This window comes from Glandiceps talaboti, chromosome 5, assembly GCF_964340395.1.
Source record: "Glandiceps talaboti chromosome 5, keGlaTala1.1, whole genome shotgun sequence".
NCBI classification, from domain to species: domain Eukaryota; kingdom Metazoa; phylum Hemichordata; class Enteropneusta; family Spengelidae; genus Glandiceps; species Glandiceps talaboti.
In genome coordinates this window covers 3,112,719-3,132,500 of record NC_135553.1, presented here as the reverse complement: position 1 = coordinate 3,132,500, position 19,782 = coordinate 3,112,719, and the positions used below count along the sequence as shown (strand labels likewise).

The 19,782-nt window shown below is 37.7% G+C and overlaps 1 protein-coding gene across 1 annotated transcript in view; it reads left to right on the top strand.

The window, feature by feature from the left end:
• LOC144434860 (uncharacterized) overlaps positions 1-18,845 on the top strand; it is a 23,294-nt gene extending 4,449 nt beyond the window's left edge. Inside the window, exons 3-4 of the mRNA XM_078123374.1 lie at positions 7,666-8,037; positions 18,738-18,845. Of these exons, the coding sequence (XP_077979500.1) occupies positions 7,666-8,037; positions 18,738-18,845 (480 nt within the window). The remainder of the gene's footprint in view (positions 1-7,665; positions 8,038-18,737) is intronic.
• The last annotated feature ends 937 nt before the right edge of the window (positions 18,846-19,782 follow it).

Genomic DNA, 19,782 nt, shown 5'->3' with positions numbered 1-19,782 from the left:
AACAGTTATCGTTAAAGTGGCACAAGCTGAGTTTAAAAGCTTTTTACTCGAAAGTATTTATATGAAACGCCGATGAAACCATTGATGTATAATATTAATGTCTATGAAATATGACATACAATTGTCTTCTGACATTTGTTAGAACAGTTGATTACATAATGTCCTCGATATTTTGGTACCTATAATAAACGACGTCATCAGTTCGTTTATAAGTTATATCTTAATACCAGGTTTGTGTTCAGTCAATTGCAAGTGACGGTTAAGTATGCTTCAGTATTATAGTACTGTGAGTACTTTAAATGTGCAGAAAACATTTCATCCAAAAAAACTCAGCTTGTACCCCTTTAATTATCCCTTTCACAGTCGCCACATCGTTGTCTCTACCATTTATCATCATCACCACTAACATCTGCCACCACGACACCATTGCCACCACTATTGCTAACCATCACCACAGCAACAGTTGCTGCCACCACCACCACCACCACCACCACCACCACCACCACCACCACCACCGCCACCACCACCACCACCACGTGCACCATTATCAACAACATCATCACCGCCTTCAACACGTCACGGTACTATGATCACCACCACCACCACCGTCGTTGCTGACTCCATCACATTATTACCACCATACAGTACCTCCTTGGCTACTACCACATGCAACTACATGAACCAACAGCAGCTTCAGCAGTCACGCACCAATGCGACTACTGCTCCCATCTCAATCTTCATTCTAGCATATCACACAGATGAATCGAGACAAAAATACTATGTAAACACTTGAAACACGAATGTTATATCGTAGTCTGTTCATGATATCGTCCCATTCCTACACATACGTATACGTTTGATCACATTTTGTGAAATATTTTACACTTCAGAGATCATATTATCATCATAAGCACAGACTCTGATTTTGTCATTTTAGCCTAGATATTTCCTATGAATATAGTATCTCTTGATTCCTTTTGGAAGACGTTAACCTAGTACATCGCTAGGGGGCGCTCTACATAGTTACCGACATCATCCTACATCAAAACACTATCACGCTGTGAGAGTATGACATATGTTTAACTTTGTGATATCTTGATTGCAATATGACTATTCTGACGAAATTAAAGTGGACATCTCAATGGAATAATGGAAGCAATGAATAAAAGTTTTAGTTTATACATGGACAATTTTCCAAATCAATAAGAAACTTGTCAAATGGTGTGAAATGTGTAAAGCAACTCGAATTCTATCTATAATCATACTACGAATATCAGGTGTACAAATACGCAGTGCTCACCACAAAAACATCTAGATAGCAGTTTTGGTCAAAACAGTTATTTTAAGTGCCACTCAAGCGATAAAATGATTTCTCTAGAGGAAGGTGTCGCGTTGTTTGAATTTCCTCGACACAATGGACACGCCTAAGATGGCGACTCCTGAACAAACGCGTCTCCGGGAGACAGCGCCACGAGGGACAGGGAACAGAGCAGGTGGTCAAATATCTTGCACTCACTCAATTGCAGTGTGAAACCGTTCAGTGTGCCCTCTGCGATCTAAATTAGACTGCTGTATCATCCCAATGATAAAGTGTTACCAAATAGAAGTCCACTAATGATAGTGTAATTATACAACTCGTATTGCCAGAAACAGCCTTGGTCAATAAACAAGCTATACTTTACAAACCTTCAAACCTACCAGTGATCAAATAACTCATCACAAAAATTGTTTTTGTATGATCCTTTTTTAATCTCATATCTAATCATGAGTATTTATTGTCCAAGGACATTTTAATTAGTGGATCAGTTTAGCAGATAAATAAATATATTAATGTCACATGTTTCTTGAAGACTTCAAAACACATTGAACCGTACATGCTCTGTTTGCTAAATTTTGGCTGATTGCATGGTTTTTTGATATTTCACTTGGGGCGTCAAATGGTTACTGGTGACGTACATACAGTACGCCTATCTACTCTCTGTTCGTCGTTTTTGAAGATAACTTGATGATTGAATATACATCTCGTGAGCATGCCCAGCCTTTCCTCGCGAGTTTTGGCTTTCTTTCAGACTCTCCTTCCATCTCAATTCATCAATGGCGCTCTATGGCTCTCTCTCTCTATTTCTGTCCGTGTCCGTGTCCATGTCCGTGTCTGTGTCTGTGTCTGTGTCTGTGTCTGTCTGTCTGTCTGTCTGTCTGTCTGTCTGTCTGTCTGTCTGTCTACACCCCCGCCCGCCCACCCACCTGTCCTTTCATCTTTCTGTCTTTCCATTCGTTCGTCCGTCCATCCATCTGTTTATTTGTTATTTACTGAACAATTCCATAGCTTATTTCATCCAACTCCGTTAAAGCGGTTCACATCTTTTTATTTCCGATCGATTTCCCTTGAAATCACCAGTTAAAACTATTACAAGTTGTTGACGATATTCATATTTTTTCATCTAAATCAATAATGACTGCATCCATCCATATATTTGAAATGCCGTTGAAAACGTACGGTACCGCTTGACTCGGTCAAAATTGAATACAGGTCGGTCAAATAAATTAAATATATTGAAAGCCATGCTTAATCAACTGGAGAAACCTGATACAAATAAACATAAACGAAGCCAAACCGTCAAAACTATCAAGTAACAAACAGACATACAATTCTATGCATCACCATTCAGCATATTAACAATATTAATCGGTATTCAAATCATTAAGTTTTCTCCGTATATCCAACTCTCATTCTCCGTCAGACTCAGCTCACATCCATTAGATTCAACTCTCACTCCTCGTCAGATTCACCTCTTATTCTCCGCCAGACTCAGCTCTCACACCCTCTCAGATTCAACTCACTCCCCGTCAGATTCAATTTATTCTCTGTCAGATTCAACTCACTCTCCGTCATCAGATTCAATTATCATGCATCCAGTACTAGTCAGACTCAACATTCACAGCCCGTCAGATTCAACTCACGCTAGACTCAACTCTCACTCCCCGTCGAACTCAACTCTCACTCCCCATGTGACTCATGATCAACTCTCATATCCCGTCAGATTCAACTCTCACTCCTCGTCAGATTCAACTCTCCCATCCCGTCAGACTCAATTATCACTCCCCGTCAGACTCAATTGTCATTCCCATCAGATTCAACTCTCACGTCAGAGTTCACGTTGAATCCCCGTCAGATTCAACTCACTCCCCGTCGGACTCAACTCTCCCATACCGTCAGACTCAATTATCTTTCCCCGTCAGACTCAACTGCTACACCGGTCAGACTCAACTTTCACATCCCGTCAGATTCAACTGTCACTCCCATCAGACTCAACTGTCACTCCCCCATCAAACTCAGCTCTCACATCCCGTCAAACTCAACTCTCACATCCCTTCAGATTCCCTTGAATTCTCACTCCCCGTCAGAATAAACGCTCACATCCCCTCAGACTCAGCCCACACATCCCCTCAGACTCAGCCCACACATCCCCTCAGACTCAACATTCACAGCCCGTCAGATTCAACTCACGCTAGACTCAACTCTCACTCCCCGTCGAACTCAACTCTCACTCCCCATGTGACTCATGATCAACTCTCATATCCCGTCAGATTCAACTCTCACTCCTCGTCAGATTCAACTCTCCCATCCCGTCAGACTCAATTATCACTCCCCGTCAGACTCAATTGTCATTCCCATCAGATTCAACTCTCACGTCAGAGTTCACGTTGAATCCCCGTCAGATTCAACTCACTCCCCGTCGGACTCAACTCTCCCATACCGTCAGACTCAATTATCTTTCCCCGTCAGACTCAACTGCTACACCGGTCAGACTCAACTTTCACATCCCGTCAGATTCAACTGTCACTCCCATCAGACTCAACTGTCACTCCCCCATCAAACTCAGCTCTCACATCCCGTCAAACTCAACTCTCACATCCCTTCAGATTCCCTTGAATTCTCACTCCCCGTCAGAATAAACGCTCACATCCCCTCAGACTCAGCCCACACATCCCCTCAGACTCAGCCCACACATCCCCTCAGACTCAGCTCACACATCCTGTCAGACTCAGCTCACACATCCTGTCAGACTCTACTCTCACTCGCCGTCAGACTCATGTCTCATTTGCCGCCAGACTCTATCATACAACCCTGAATCCCATTTGACAAAGCGACATGGTAGCAGACCCTACGCGATTAACTCTAATCTGAGACTAGAAAATAATTATTCGAATTGTTCTCAAATGTTGTAGGATATTGTGATGAATTAATGTATTTATTGTCAAGAGGTCTTTGCAATTTGACCGTAGGGATACAATCAACCCGATCTACCTAGATTTCTGCTGTATTTGTGGATTTGAATATTTAATTATGTTTGATCGGTATTGGATAACGCATGCTCTCCAAAAGACTATTGACTTTATAAGCCAGAAGAAAGGAGAGATAATGCAATGTAAACAGCAATCATAGCCAACACCTGCCGACCTACAGTCATCGCTATATCTGGTTTGACTTGGAAAATCAACACATTAACTTATCTGCATGTCCATTGATAATTCGATTACAGAGTTGGTCATGTTTCAAAAAGTGAAAAGTGCTAGAAGACATGGCCATGACGATGTCATTCAATTAATAAATCGTATATGATCGTAGCATTAGCAGGGCCTTGGCAAGTCTCATCATTATCCAACCCATGTTAGATAAGCAATCCCCATACCAGTTTTTCCTTCACTTTCCTAATTCCTAATCGTTAACAAATGGTTTCTATTACAACCCACGAAAAAACACCGATGCGTTTGCTAATACAAAAGTAGATAACTACAACGATACAACTGAAAGACATCAGGGGTGCATTTGGTGTAGGTTCAGGCATAGACCTTACACGAAATGGTTGAGGCAATGCTCTTATGAGTTTGTTTACATCTGTAGAAGTTATAATGTAACACTGTGAGCAACAGTCGTACTCAATGTTATAAGGTGTCAGGAACTAGAGCCTTGTGCTTCTGTGGTGTTTATGCTTAGCTAAATTACCGACACTAATTGCATTGTATGTCTTTGCATGAACCTTGTCTCATTCCTGCTTGCAACCAGTAAAGGCACCTGAGTTTTTTCACGGGTTGTAGCTGTTGAAGACATCATTTTATAAAATAAACAAATTGCACAAAAACATAAAACATACAGTAAAATTTATTTAGAAACAAAATCATAAACGAGATAGCGTTACAGAAGTGGTTCAACATGAACGTAAAGTGTTTGTGACACAGCATATGACCTTCACTCTTTTTTAGTTACCAAAACATTATGTACTTTATGTATTCCTATTCTTGCTGCTAACTATATCCGTTGCTAGACTCTATTCACTACGTTTGAATAGTTGCAATAATGTAGGAATATTTTGAAATGAAAACATTTACCACCAAAGACATAAAAATACCTGTTTAATAGTTAATGATATTAATTCACCAGTTCACCTTCAATACATTTGATAGTTATAAGCTCAGATTGCCGGGCTTTTAAGTTAAACACCCAGTTCGGGCTAGGATTAAAATTTTGGTGTAAACAGTTGGCTGACAGAGTTATACAAAAAGTTAAAGAAACAAAGAAATATCCTATATAATTCTCATGGCTACAATTATAAGATAACCCTGAGGACAAATAAAAAATGATTATTTCCGATAACCAGACCAACCCAAGTTTAAGCCACCGATCCTTAACATTTAAAAAAAAACACATTTAAGCAAAAAGATAAGAAATTCTTTGTCTTCTTGACATTCATCCACGTCTGTTTTCTTTCCCCAGTAATGTCTGTACATATTCCATCAAACTGTCACAGAAAGGGTATTCTGACCAACATTTTTTTTTTGTTTTCGGGTCGAAGCAATATTTTTCAAATATAAAACACTTAAGAAGCTAAAATAAAATAAAATCCCGACCTAGTTTCCCTATTTTCTGAGGCCATGTTATCGGTAACATTTTTCTTCGCCTAATGCGAGAACCTATGATTAATAACGGGCCTTAAAAAACCAGAATAACAAATATCCAGTCACATAATAGATGTACTTGTACTAATTTTGTTTATTGGCAATTGTAGAATTCGATCACTTTAAGATCACACATGTCCAGCCCGTGAAATAATTAGCCTGAGACTAAATCAGATAGAACAAGATGAAATGACTACAATATGTATCAAACGTCACAGCTCTTCACCTATGTGATGATCACCTTGTAGTTGTAAAGTAAAGTTCATGATGAAATAAATAAGTTGATATCGTATTTGTTTAATTTGAGATATTAGGTACACTAAAGTTCTGTACTGTATCTGTATTTTGCAAAGTGTGCTAAAGTTAGTGGGAAACGTAAGAAGCCACCCCACCCGCTCCCCCATATAATAAATGCAAAGAAAGCTACCCGAATAGTTTCAAACTTAGTCGTTCTTTTGAATAGATATGGAATGTCATGGAAACGATGCATTTATCCCTCGTGCTATTTATTATGTATTGATCATTCACTGCTAACTTTACGTAATCGACTATTATTGAGGACAAATTTAGCAACGAATAATTCAAAACATATAATCCAAAATTTGTGAACTGCATGTTTTATTACATTTCCTTGTTGGAAGAAATTTGTATTCTAAACGCTTCACCGACGTCAAACACTCAAGTTAACCACATGTAAACAATTCGAGAGATATACGATACGAAACTAACCAATAGTTAAGATAAACGAAGACCATACTTAGTGCGATGACGAATACATTACTTTACAGTTCGAATGGAATGTTAAAAAAATGTCCAAAAAATGTGAACACATACCAACATAGCCAACATTTCAGAAAGGCTAATACTGTAATGAAATTGCTATCGGTCCCTTTCCACCTCAAAAGTGAATTGAGTGTTAGACCCAAATGGGCTAAACTCTCAAATATGTTAACGTGACCAGTGACAATCTCTTCTATACATAGCTCACTGTGGATAGTCACTACATTGAACAATAACGAATTAATGCATACAAACAAGCAATCAGACAAACAAGCAATCAGGCAAACAAACAAACAAACTAACAAACAAACGGACAGAAATTAAAGTGAATAGATAAAACTCCCCTGACTAAAATTATTCGGCGATTAAGCCAAATTAAAAAAAGTTGTTTAGTTCCGGTTACCCGACCCCAACTAGTTTTTCACGCCGACCCTAAACTTTTTTTTACGTATTCGAGAAAAATAATAACAAAATCGCGAAAATCGTGAAGTCTCGCAAGAAATATTGGGTGCGGAAACTGACAGCAACTTAAAAAGACAATATAAAACTATTCTTCCAATCTATAATGGCTGTACACCTGACAGGAAGAAATAAACAACACAGAGACCATTTGGAAAACAATGGAAAACCTGAACTAGACATTCACACATGGAAAAAAAATTATATAATAAAATAAAATAAAAAATCTACCTACCCCACCTATTTTAAAATTGAATGTAATCGGAACCACGCAATTTTTTTTACGTCTTAAGTAAAAACTGTTAGTACTTTGAAGTTACAAATATACGGACAGAATGTCTTCATTGGAACGGATTCGAATCCAAACCGTGGAGGTATAAGGGGAGAATATATATATATATTGAACATCATACATTCATGGCCAGACCGTGACTTTACCATGTGTTTGCAACACTTTCTTTCCTCCAGGTTTGGTTTCAAAACAGGCGTGCTAAATGGAGAAAGCAGGCAAAATACAATCAAAATCCGAACGAGAATAAAACCAATGGACCAACAAGCACAGAAAAAAATGTTCTCAACGTCACTTCCGGAGATCGACAAACCAATCAAGAGCGAGAAGCTGAACGTTCAAGCCTGCAAAAATGCGCTAGTGTTTCAGCGCCATTTTTGAATGTCGTACCGCCAACGCTACCGCCAATGATATCAAGTTTGCCCCTGTGTCCAACAGACGGGAGACTTTTCGAAGGATCCACTGAAGATAGAAGAAATTGGAGTATCGCCAGTTTGCGGCAAAGAGCGAAAGATTTTGAAGATGGCGGCTTGACCATGAGACTTGGACTGGTGAACACACACCTGTTTCACAAGTCACAAACGAAAACAAATGTTAAACTGCAAGATAAGAATAAATCGGTCGTTTGAGTAAAATAATATTCCAAAAGGAAAGGTGTGTTTTCGAACACCAATGCTCTACATGAAAAATGCACCAATTTGTGATGGCTGTGTATACATCCCGTTTTTAATAGTAGACAGTAGCTTTGTTCTCGACGTGCTATAGTAATATAACTTATATCATGTGCGTAGGTTGCTTTCGTAAGATTCGACAGGATGAAAAACAAAGCATGAAGTGAAGTGAACACTGACGTAGCATGTGACACGGTGATAGCTTATTTAATCCATGTGTCCAATTGCACATGGGGCGGAGGGGAAGGGGGGGGGGGTTGCCATACGGAAGTTGACATTATCGTTTGAAAGCAGGATGTTGATCATACCACATTGTACTTGTATAGTAATTTTGTATCGAAGTTCAATTCAACAGGTAATATGGGACGCACTAAGCATAATCAAATAAACTGGTAAGGTATACGCGACATGTGTATGTAGTGTCTAAATAAAGTGCATTTTACAATTTGCCACTGGATTTTAATTAGTCATTCAGTCAGCAATTAATCAACCGGGTACATTTAGGTTCATTTGTCATGATGGTACGGTAATTGTTCATGAGCGATATGAGAAAACGTGGTGTATATTTGTATAGACACTATGTTTTGGTACCTGATATAAGTTTAGCCTTCATATGTATCTGAACATACCCGGTGAGACATTCACCCTTTGTCATACATGACATAATACATTACGTAATCGAACACTTTTTAGTTATTGAAATAATGTAAGGATCTTCATAATGAAACAACGAAATTATTTTACTTAAATTAATACTAAATTTAACATTTCCATATCAAAGTCACAATAGTGAGCTTACTAATTTTTCACCCAACGACGAATAAGCAACTATTAGATTCCAAAATATTAATGTTATTTGAGTAGTTTGTTAATCCTAATATAGTAACGATGCCTGTGTCACGTTCCAGTACCATACACAGAATTCTAAATTCACAACTTTGAATTTCAGACCCATTCCTAATGTTATTATCAATACACGGATTAATACAACCGAACACATATAAATGTGTATTTTTTGATTACATACTTTTGAAAAATTATGGTAAAACTTGTTAGTATTGTTTCTTTTGTTTGTATCTGTACGGGTCATGAGAGAGAGAGCGCGCGCAAGTGTGTGAGAGAGAGAGAGAGAGAGAGAGAGAGAGAGAGAGAGAGAGAGAGAGAGAGAGAGAGAGAGAGAGAGAGGGGGGGGAGACAGACAGACAGACAGACAGACAGACAGACAGACAGACAGACAGACAGACAGACAGACAGACAAAGACAGAGAGACGGACAAACAGAGAGACAGACAGAAAGACAGAGATCTAGAGACAGTGAGAGACAGGGAGAAACAGAGAAGAGGGATGGGGGAGGGAGGAAGGGGGAGGGGAGGAGGAAGGGAGAGGTTGGAAAAAGGCAGGGAAAGGCTTCACATTTACTTTTGCTTGGCTGAAATGATTTGCAAACAGGGTTAGACTAATAATATACTTTGATAAGCACATTTCATAAAATTAACAAATGGGTCAATTTATGGAAATCCCATTTCTCATAACTGTTGCTGGTTCTATTGTACTTACCATACATAGATACATCCATCATGTATATTCATTGCTGATTACTGTCGCTCATTTTCACCTCTCCTATTCAATCAATATACCTATCAATATTATTAAAAAACAATGAGTCCAGTATATTGAAATAGCAATGTAATTAGGAAAATTAAACGGCACTTACATATCAAAATGATTAAAATATGCATGCCGTGTATTTAATGAAAATGTGTGCGGAGCTTCAAAGACACGTTTATTTTTAGAATTTAATTTAATACCTTTTCGCTCTTGCTAATTATCAAATTAATCCTTGAGATAAAAGATGGAGACCATCGTCGATCTCAAATGGTGATCGAAGAAGTAATCGACTACTTTGGGGTTAAACAGGGTACCGAGTGATCTGCAGAAAGTGAACCTACTTAATACGGCAATAGAACTCGAATGCAGTGACTATCTACTTGGTAAACTCAAACTGATGCTACGAATTTGGTATCACTTTACAATTATATTTCATTATTATTTCTAGAAAAAAATTTCCACACACCACTCATCTAATTAATTGTTACTTTAATTAATTAATTTCAACCTGCGAATACAGCGCGATAAATTTTCAATTAATTGCAAATTGCAAAGTTGTCGCGTCACTCAACCGTGGTTCAATTAATATATAAGTTGAAGAGATGACGCCCTCTACGGTTATTGCAGCCTACAAAACAGTTACTGGATCCCCTTGCCCAAGGCTATGTGAGATTCCTCGGTGTCAATACTTAATTGAATGCGCTTTGTTTGTTATCGTCTACAAGAGCCCTGAAAAACTGAAGCCATGTGGGAGGTCCTGGAAATCCTATCTTAGTCTATTTATTGCGTTTATAGTTTATGTCATATCAATTGCAGTTTTGATATCCAGACACTTTGCCATCGTGAACAGAAATGGACATAGTTTGAATTATTGTAAATTTTCTGTAATTACAACTAAATCGTTATTTTAGCACTTTCTTGTTGTTCCTTCAATATAAAAAAAATCTTTCCAAATTAGGATATCGTTGATGCTACTTCCACCGTTTCTGAAGGGTGAAATTTAAATGTAATCTGTTCATTTGCCTACAGGCTTACAGACTTTTGACTTCCATTTTTTCATAAAATATTGATTTTGGTTGAAATATGAGACAGCAAGTTTAATATGATGAACTGTAGATATATTGGACAAATTTGTTCGTAATGAACATGCGCACACGAGCATATTTTGACGATGTATGTATACCGTGACCGCGCGCACGGAAATTCAAAATACTCGCACTACGTATACCAGCCTGCGACACACAATAATGGTTGTATTTGTTTTCTATGTTCAAATCACTTTCTCAAACATGCAAAAGATGTGCACGTTACACTTGACGTGTGTGGGCGTTGGTCACACATGTATGTTCCTTTGTGGGAACACAGACATGTCGCTCAGACGAAATCCATTCTGAAATTATTCATAAGAAAAGTTTGAATACTAAAAACCAAGCATTTTAATGTAGAATCACACATTAATAACATTTATCCGAGTATATTTCAGAATTAATACAAAATGTGTCATAAATTCGCAAAGAACGTTAATTTTGTTTAACAAATTATTTTGGAGCAACGTTTTTGTTTAAATTTTGGTAGTAAAATCGTTAACATGAAATTGTGCGTACTCTAACTTATGGAATTCCACATGGCTTGCTTGATCAATTTTGTAAATTGATAACATCTCATTGACCATGACAACTTACGTGACCTTTAACCCCGGAAGAGGTCACCGATCTGTTTAGTCATTTAGGAAGCCTATTTCTCGATCGTCATTATTTATTTAAATGATGAGGTAGCAGCTTAACTGATATTCAAATTGTAGCTCGGACTACTTCGTATTGAAGCGAAGCGTCATAATAATAGCTTAACAATAAATAATAAATGTTACTTCGTGTATGGAAGCGATTGCCTGCGATGGAGCTGACAGCTTAAGAAAAGCGAAGGTTGTCTCAATAGTATATCCTCTTTATTGGATTGTGAGGGAATAGTCATTGTCATACCACAGACAGACGAGGGTTTCAGTGTGTACAGTCAAAGAAAACAACTAGTCCGAATTATTCGCGCAAGATTTCACCGTGTGAGTTTACCCTGGGGGGTACCCGGGTCCTCACTTTGTTATTTCGATACCTCTTAACGACATCAGCAATTTCCAGTAAATTTCCCGCGGCAAAAACACTCAGTTGTCTAGTGCATGCCCGATGGGGTTCCAACAGGCTCGTTCCAGCGTGACGGAGTCCTGGAAAATTAACGAAATTTGCTCGCAAGAGCACTTAAAATAATAACGAAATTTCCATGTGAAAGCGGTCGTAAAGGACACAGTCCGACTTTGCATTGATAGTCGTCCCTCTGAAAATTCATTTAGTTCAAGCAGCATCCGAGCGTAAAACGCGATTTGTTGAACGGGTAAAAATCTATTTGGTATAATTACACATTGACGGGTGGGGTAATGCTTCGATAACGAGAAAGCGAAGGCTGTCCGATCCCCTATAAATACTTTATACTATTAATTTTACACTTGGAAAATTATGGAAAACCTAGTTCGACCTCATCTATGGCGATATCGGTAGTAATTAAAAAATAAAATCTTTCGGAATGAGGAAACTTTAACCCAGAACCTATAGAAATTCAAATTTTTTTAAATAAGACATTTTTAAGGAGCTCAACAGTTAATGGTGTACCGAAGGATATGACTATTCTATAATCAGATTGTATATTAATATTCGACGCTAATATAGTTGCATGTAATTTATGAGTTAAGTCAAGACTCAATATAACTTTAGAAATGTTATTGGCATCTTATATAGCTAGTACATTCCGTTCATCGTAAGCCTAATAATTTTTCAACACACACATAATATATAGCACACTGGGTCCTTTAATTATATCCTCTAAACGATGGATTTATGTTAAAGTTTGTAATGATTCAACAAATCAGGGAACTTTGTTTATGTGTGATATTCATACTTTCGCATTTTTCGTGACGGTTTGGATTTTCACGCGATTGGAAAAAAAAAGTTGATGGGGTGTGATACTGAGCATTAAATGAATAAGTGCTAAAAGGCCACATTTAGCTTCTCTTCTTTCTGGTTAAATAGACGTGTAATCAGTGAACGGGACTAGTTGTTTGCCAACCTAGTTCTCAGACATATCCGTTGATAGTTCTTTTTCCTGTTGACGCTTAATCAAAAATCAAGCCCGCGAGCCTGACACTGATAGGGCGGTAATTGTAGCAATATCCCCGACTTATTGTCAATATCCATTATGCTATCAGATTTCGATACCTAGATTGTATTGGGTGAACTGTCCGATGAGAAGAAATTAACAGTGCTAGGAAAAGATATTAAAAACCAGTAACTGATTCGCCCTGTTAATGTTACATTCAGAGAAGGGGATACAAAATATGATACATAGGGGATTCTGGTGCAACAGCACAGCCCATAACAATACGACTATACGTGTGTATCTCTCGTGTTCATAGATCATCCAGTTCTCATCTAACTTTTTTTTACCAGTCTTACGATTTTGCAAATTTGCATCGCGTTACTATGGACAGCAAACCATCGCACTTCGAAATCGACTAGCAGTTAAAAAAGTCAATCCTCTCCGTATTGCACCGTGTACATTTTCCCCATCCTGCGACTTGTCCTCTTTCGAAATTTTCAATTAATTCGTGACTGTCTGTTGGGAAACGCTCGGTGTTGTCGAATACATTTCAGCTCGCTCCGAGTTAACTGCCATATCGCTGTCTGAAATATATAATAGATGACGTTGTATTGTTTGGACGACTCAAGTGTCGATTTATCACATTGGAACAGCTTCTGATTTCGACTTCATTTACATGCTCTCACTTCTGTGAAGTCTAAAATCATGCTCACTCACCCTATAAATCATTGCCCCGGTTTCATCTCTACTGCATGACACATTCAATGACGATAGAGTAAAATAATGTTCTCCCGTTGCCATGGAGATGACTGACTATCTGAGATCTCCTCATCAGGTTTTGCCAAGCATATGGATGTGACCAAGTGTTAAAGATGATCTAGAGGAGAAGAAGAAACCGTCACTCGTACCTTTCCGTTATTGTAGCGCGTTTCAAATGGCATTAAAATCATTATCGTAACAGTTCATATTTTTTTAAAAGGATGCCAAACAGTTTGAATTCATTTTTGATTTATGATCAAATCTTGTTATGTCTACACTTGTCTTTGTTTGAAGTTTGCGATCGAATGGAAAATGTCCCAAATTTAAAACAAAATTTAGTATCTTATCGTTCAAAAAGGTCCTTTTTTCTAATTGACAGAATATTTCTCAGTGATGATTGTTTTCTTAATTAGTATGAGAAAATATTTGTGAATCATGTATTCGCTATAGGGCTTCCTATGGCCTATACTCAGAGAAAGCCATTTGGAGAAACTCATTGTAACAATTACCCAATTCAGTCGTATCTATCTCCGTGTTTTCCTTCTACTCTAACGTTGGCTCGTATTTTGTCTCATCTTCATTCATCTTCATTGAGTGACACAGTAAGTACAGAGTAGATACCTACGAGTTGAGGAAATGACTCCAAATAAATACATCCAGGTTCATTTCTCAAAATCTTTGTATTTTCATCTGACATAATCGCACACCATCTGTTTGTTTGTTTGTTTGTCTGTCTGTCTGTCTGTCTGTCTGTCTGTCTGTCTGTCTGTCTGTCTGTCTGTCTGTCTGTCTGCCTGTCTGTCTGTCTGTCTGTCTGTCTGTCTGTCTGTCTGTCTGTCTCTCTCTCTCTCTCTCTCTCTCTCTCTCTCTCTCTCTCTCTCTCTCTCTCTCTCTCTCTCTATCCTTCTTTCTCCTCCCTGAACGACATTGCACTACGCTTTTTCGGTTTCCATTTCTTTCCCATATAATTGTAATGTTAAACAATAATCAATCAATTAATTAATCGTTTTACTTGTTAAATCATTCATAATCACCGAATATCTCTGCAATCAAAAGGTCTTCATCATGCTTCTCCCTTTTTACCCTCTTTTATACCTCTTAGTATTCAACGAATCGTGTCCATTTTATTATATTTTCACCAGTCTTTGTGATTGCAAAGTGATAGAAATTCCGTTGATATACGCAGCGTTAATGAAAAGTCTACATTCGTCCCGCGATAACTCCTACTTTATCAACATCGTCTCGGAATTCCATCAAACTTGGAGCAGATAAGCGGAAAGTAAATGATACGGCTAGATGAGTTGCGTTTTGCCCATAAACACAGTCATTGCTCGATAAGCTTGTAAGTAAGGCACAAGTCCTAGCCAGGGGCGCTAGTTATTTCGATAGTATTGGTTTCAATGACAGCGAACAATTGACTTGGCAACGCTGTGCGCCACTACACTATTACGCTATCTGTCTACGTCGAGATAAGTAAAATATTGAACGGTAGAAATGAAGATTTATATTTCCGCTATACAAAGCTCAATTGGCTTGTGTATGTTTTCAACATGTTAATGTCTTCGGCAGGTTATGGTGATTAAATGAGGCAGTTGAATAGCACAGAGTGAGACAAACTCAGTGGTGAACTCAACGGTTTGTTCATATTTTCAATGCTCGTTTGGAAGGACATTTAAAAAAAAATAATATCACAAGTATAGAGAACCAAATCTCGTATTGTTTAAATATGATAAGGTCACGGACACACAGACACTCACAAACACATGCACAGATAAATACCCTCACAGACACATAGGTATAAATGTATTCACACACTTACACACACACGCGCACGCACATACATACATACATACATACATACATACATACATACATACATACATACATACATACATACATACATACATACATACATACATACATAAACAATCTCACCAAGTGAATGAGTGAGTGAGTGAGTGAGTGAGTGAGTGAGTGAGTGAGTGATTGATTGATTGATTGAGTGAGTGAGTGAGTGAGTGAGTGAGTGAGTGAGTGAGTGAGTGAGTGAGTGAGTGAGTGAGTGAGTGAAAGAGTGAGTGAGGGAGTGAGTGAAATAGTGAGTGAGTGAGTGAGTGCAATAGTGAGTGAGTGAGTGAGTGAGTGATAGAGTGAGTGAGTGAGTGAGTGAGTGAGTGAGTGAGTGAGTGAGTGAGTGAGTGAGTGAGTGAGTGAGTGAGTGAGTGAGTGAGTGAGTGAGTGAGTGAATGAGTGAGTAGGTGAGTGAACGAGCTAGTCAATCAAACAAACAGCCAAGACAAACGACCAAGTTGAATATCATTATATCCATTTTCCCGACCTTGTATGCGAAAGATTAACTTAAAACAAAGAACGTTTTCACAGGATACTACCGTTCATATTACTGAGAAATGGGGATTGGGGTGGGGAGGGGGGGGGGTTGTGTGGATAAAAATAGGGAAAAATGTGCGTCGCGGTATTAAAGTGCTGCCGTAACATTAATTGTAATTTGAAGGTGTCATTTTATTGTTTCAGAAAAGACAAGATAGATCCAAGACAAGAAGAAACTTCATTTGAACAACAAAGTGATTTCATTAATTTTCAATCGCTGTCCCGATACCAGATCGATATAAAAACAAAACAAAAACAAAAACAAAAACAAGTAAGCTACTCTTCTACGGTTTTAACATTTAAGCAATTATTGTGCCGAACTGATTGTGTTGTTTTAAATATGCCTTAAAATAGTCTCCATTTTCCGGCTCGTCATTCAATTCCACGGGGAGCAACTTCTTCAATATAAAACCATTACAGGAAATGGTCATTATTCAGCCTTCGGCTAATGGTTTACTTGAGAGCAAATTGTCTTTTATGAGGGGGTAATATGGAAACGAAAATTTTACACAACTGGAATTTATGATGAGTCGTGGAAGTGAACTTTCTGTTGTACTAATCCAACACGGCTTTCCAGTTTGATTTGTGAGCCGATTAACAAACGGAGGCCTATGAAAATTAAGCGCTTGTCATATCATTCGAGTTTCGGGAATTTGAAAGTTGTCTTTCAATCATCCTAGAATGGTGATTTATCTTGTCAATGTTGTTGGTCCCAAGAAATTTTATATATCCCACTGATTGACTATTAAGATAATGCTGTTTCAATTAAATATTTATTGGCTTCAGATACACGAGTAAGACACAATTTTCGTAATGCTAGGGAAATTTAACAAATAATAAACCAATTTTACTTTTGAGAAAAACAATAAACACAGGGGAAAGATGTTTTCAACAAGGGGTTTATTGTCTACATCTTATTTGATTGTTTCTTTAGCTGTAATATGTTTCTAACCAACTAGTTGAAGGATTTAGTTAGGTTACTAAAGATACACTGAACTGTTCATTATAGCTATGCATGCAATGAATTGTAATACATATATTCAGCTTCAGGGACACGAATGGGTATTTGTTATCACAGGATGTTTCTATCCTCATGGATACAGTGTGAATAGCCAGCCATACAAAACTCACATACTCACATACACACACCGGGCACGTATGCGGAGACATACAAAGAAACACACACATGTGTACATGTTACACCCAATCCATGAAACTGCCCAATTCATGAAATGTGCAGTGTAACTTTGCCCAGTTCATGGAATGGTTAACCTTATGCAAATAAGAGTATAGATTACGATATAGAAGGGCAAAATTAATTTTTTGGGGCAAGAATTTTGAACTGGGGTGTTGATTATCGAACTCTATTAAAACAACAAGCTACACTGAATTATAATAAAATAAGAATTGTGAAGTGATGAGTTTGTTTGATTCTTATTCTTTTTTGTGTGTGTCCCATAAAAGATGCTCATTTCATGTACTGGGCATATCTTACCATACCCACTTCATAACCTGGGCAACACGATTAACTATTTCATGAACTGGGCAAAGTTACCTACCCATTCCATGAATTGCGCAATTGCACAGATTGGGTGTAACATACACACACATACATACACATGCACATACACACAAATGCATACACTTTGTGACAAACACACGCATACACGCACGTCAAAACACGAATTTTGTGTACATATATAATGTACTTTACATACACTCATGTATCCAAGCATGAGATAATACACGGAGATATAACATACATACATACATACATACATACATACCATACATACATACATACATACATACATACATACATACATACATACATACATACATACACACGCACGCACGCACGCACGCACGCACGCACACATACATACATACATACATACATACATACATACATACATACACACGCATGCATGCATGCATGCATACATACATACATACATACATACATACATACATACATACATACATACATACATACATACATACATGCATGCATGCATGCATACATACATACATACATACATACATACATACATACATACATACATACATACATACATACATACATACATATACACACTACAACTCATCTGTACAAATATGTTTTATAATCGCAGTACATCTTGCCATGCCAAATTTGTTGAACGCTCATCATAAGGGGCAGTGCAAAAATTCATCTATATATACATTTTTAATCGTATATAACGGTGTGTTATTATATCAAGCGAAATAGAAAACAAGACATATTTGGTCAAATCGATATTTATACAATTTGACAACCATTATACGAATTAAAAGCAGTCACACCTGACTCATTTCAAAGAGATTATATTTTATATACATTATATCTGGTATAACAAACATAATTAATATAAGTACATTGGTAACACATATCAAATAGTCAGACAATTACAATAGTTGTCTGGGATTAAAATTACAGATGCCTACATGTGCATGAAAGTCTTTTGTTGAATTTAATATTGGTTGTTCTCAGTTGAAGGATTACAAAGAAACGAAGGAGGGTTTGTTTGTTGCTAGCTAGCATCAAGTTGTATCTAGACTGGTGGTATGTTGTTGTATTAATTGTTAACGTTACACTCCATTAAGTGGTGTCGTCACTGTTGGAATCTGTCAGGTTTACATTTACACAATTTGTTTCTTCAACAGGATGATAGTACATTCTGTGAAGTATTTGAAATTCAAGATAGATTTAAACGACATGACACAGTACAGCTGTTGGATCAGTATGTCAATGGTATCTGCAATTCACCATGATTCATATATAACAATATTTGTTATATCTGTAATACTTACTTTTAATGCGTTAAGTTTTGTCTCCTCAAACTCTGCCGAGAGAATACATAGGGTATCGACGTCTTGTGTTCTCCTAGTCTAATTCCCATACAGTATCGTTACGATTTATACCTTCACTCACAGTATAGTCAAAGCTGTTGGTCTAGAAGTCCTGAGATGCAATTTAAAATTGACCCGTAGCCACCCACACAGTCATTAACATCATGTCTTTGTTAATCAATCACAAAATTCTAACCAATAACACAATCCCTCACAAAGTTAGGGTTTATTGGGGCAGTTATGTAATGTCCAAATATGGTACGGTAACGGTTTATGTCACTGTAACAATTGGGGTTCACTAATTAGATGAACAACTTTCTGTGCTAATCGAGGGGACTTTGACCAAACTGTGGTTAGACGACAGTTGGCATCCAGACTAGTGCTCTCCAGTCAGTCTGTCTGTCTGTCTGTCTGTCTGTCTGTCTGTCTGTCTGTCTGTCTGTCTGTCTGTCTGTCTGTCTGTCTGTCTGTCTGTCTGTCTGCCTGCCTGTCGTCTGTCTGTCTGTCTGTCTGTCTGTCTGTCTGTCTGTCTGTCTGTCTGTCTGTCTGTCTCCTGTCTGTCTCGCTGTCTCTCTCTGTCTCTTTCTCTCTATCGCTCTCACTCGGAAAGAACGTACGTCTATATAATCTTTAAACAAATTAGCATGACTCTCCAGTAAGTATTTTACGTTAAAAACCAATAGTATGTCAATTTACATTATTAAACAGTCACCGATTGATGCTACTAAATTTCATTACCTATTAAGATAATTTGGTTGCTACTGGGATAAGAGAAAGTGTGGTACACGCTTCATCGATGTTGTGAAAGTTCATTAGTAAATTAAAATCTATCAAAACTGTGCTGATTAATTATAAAGGT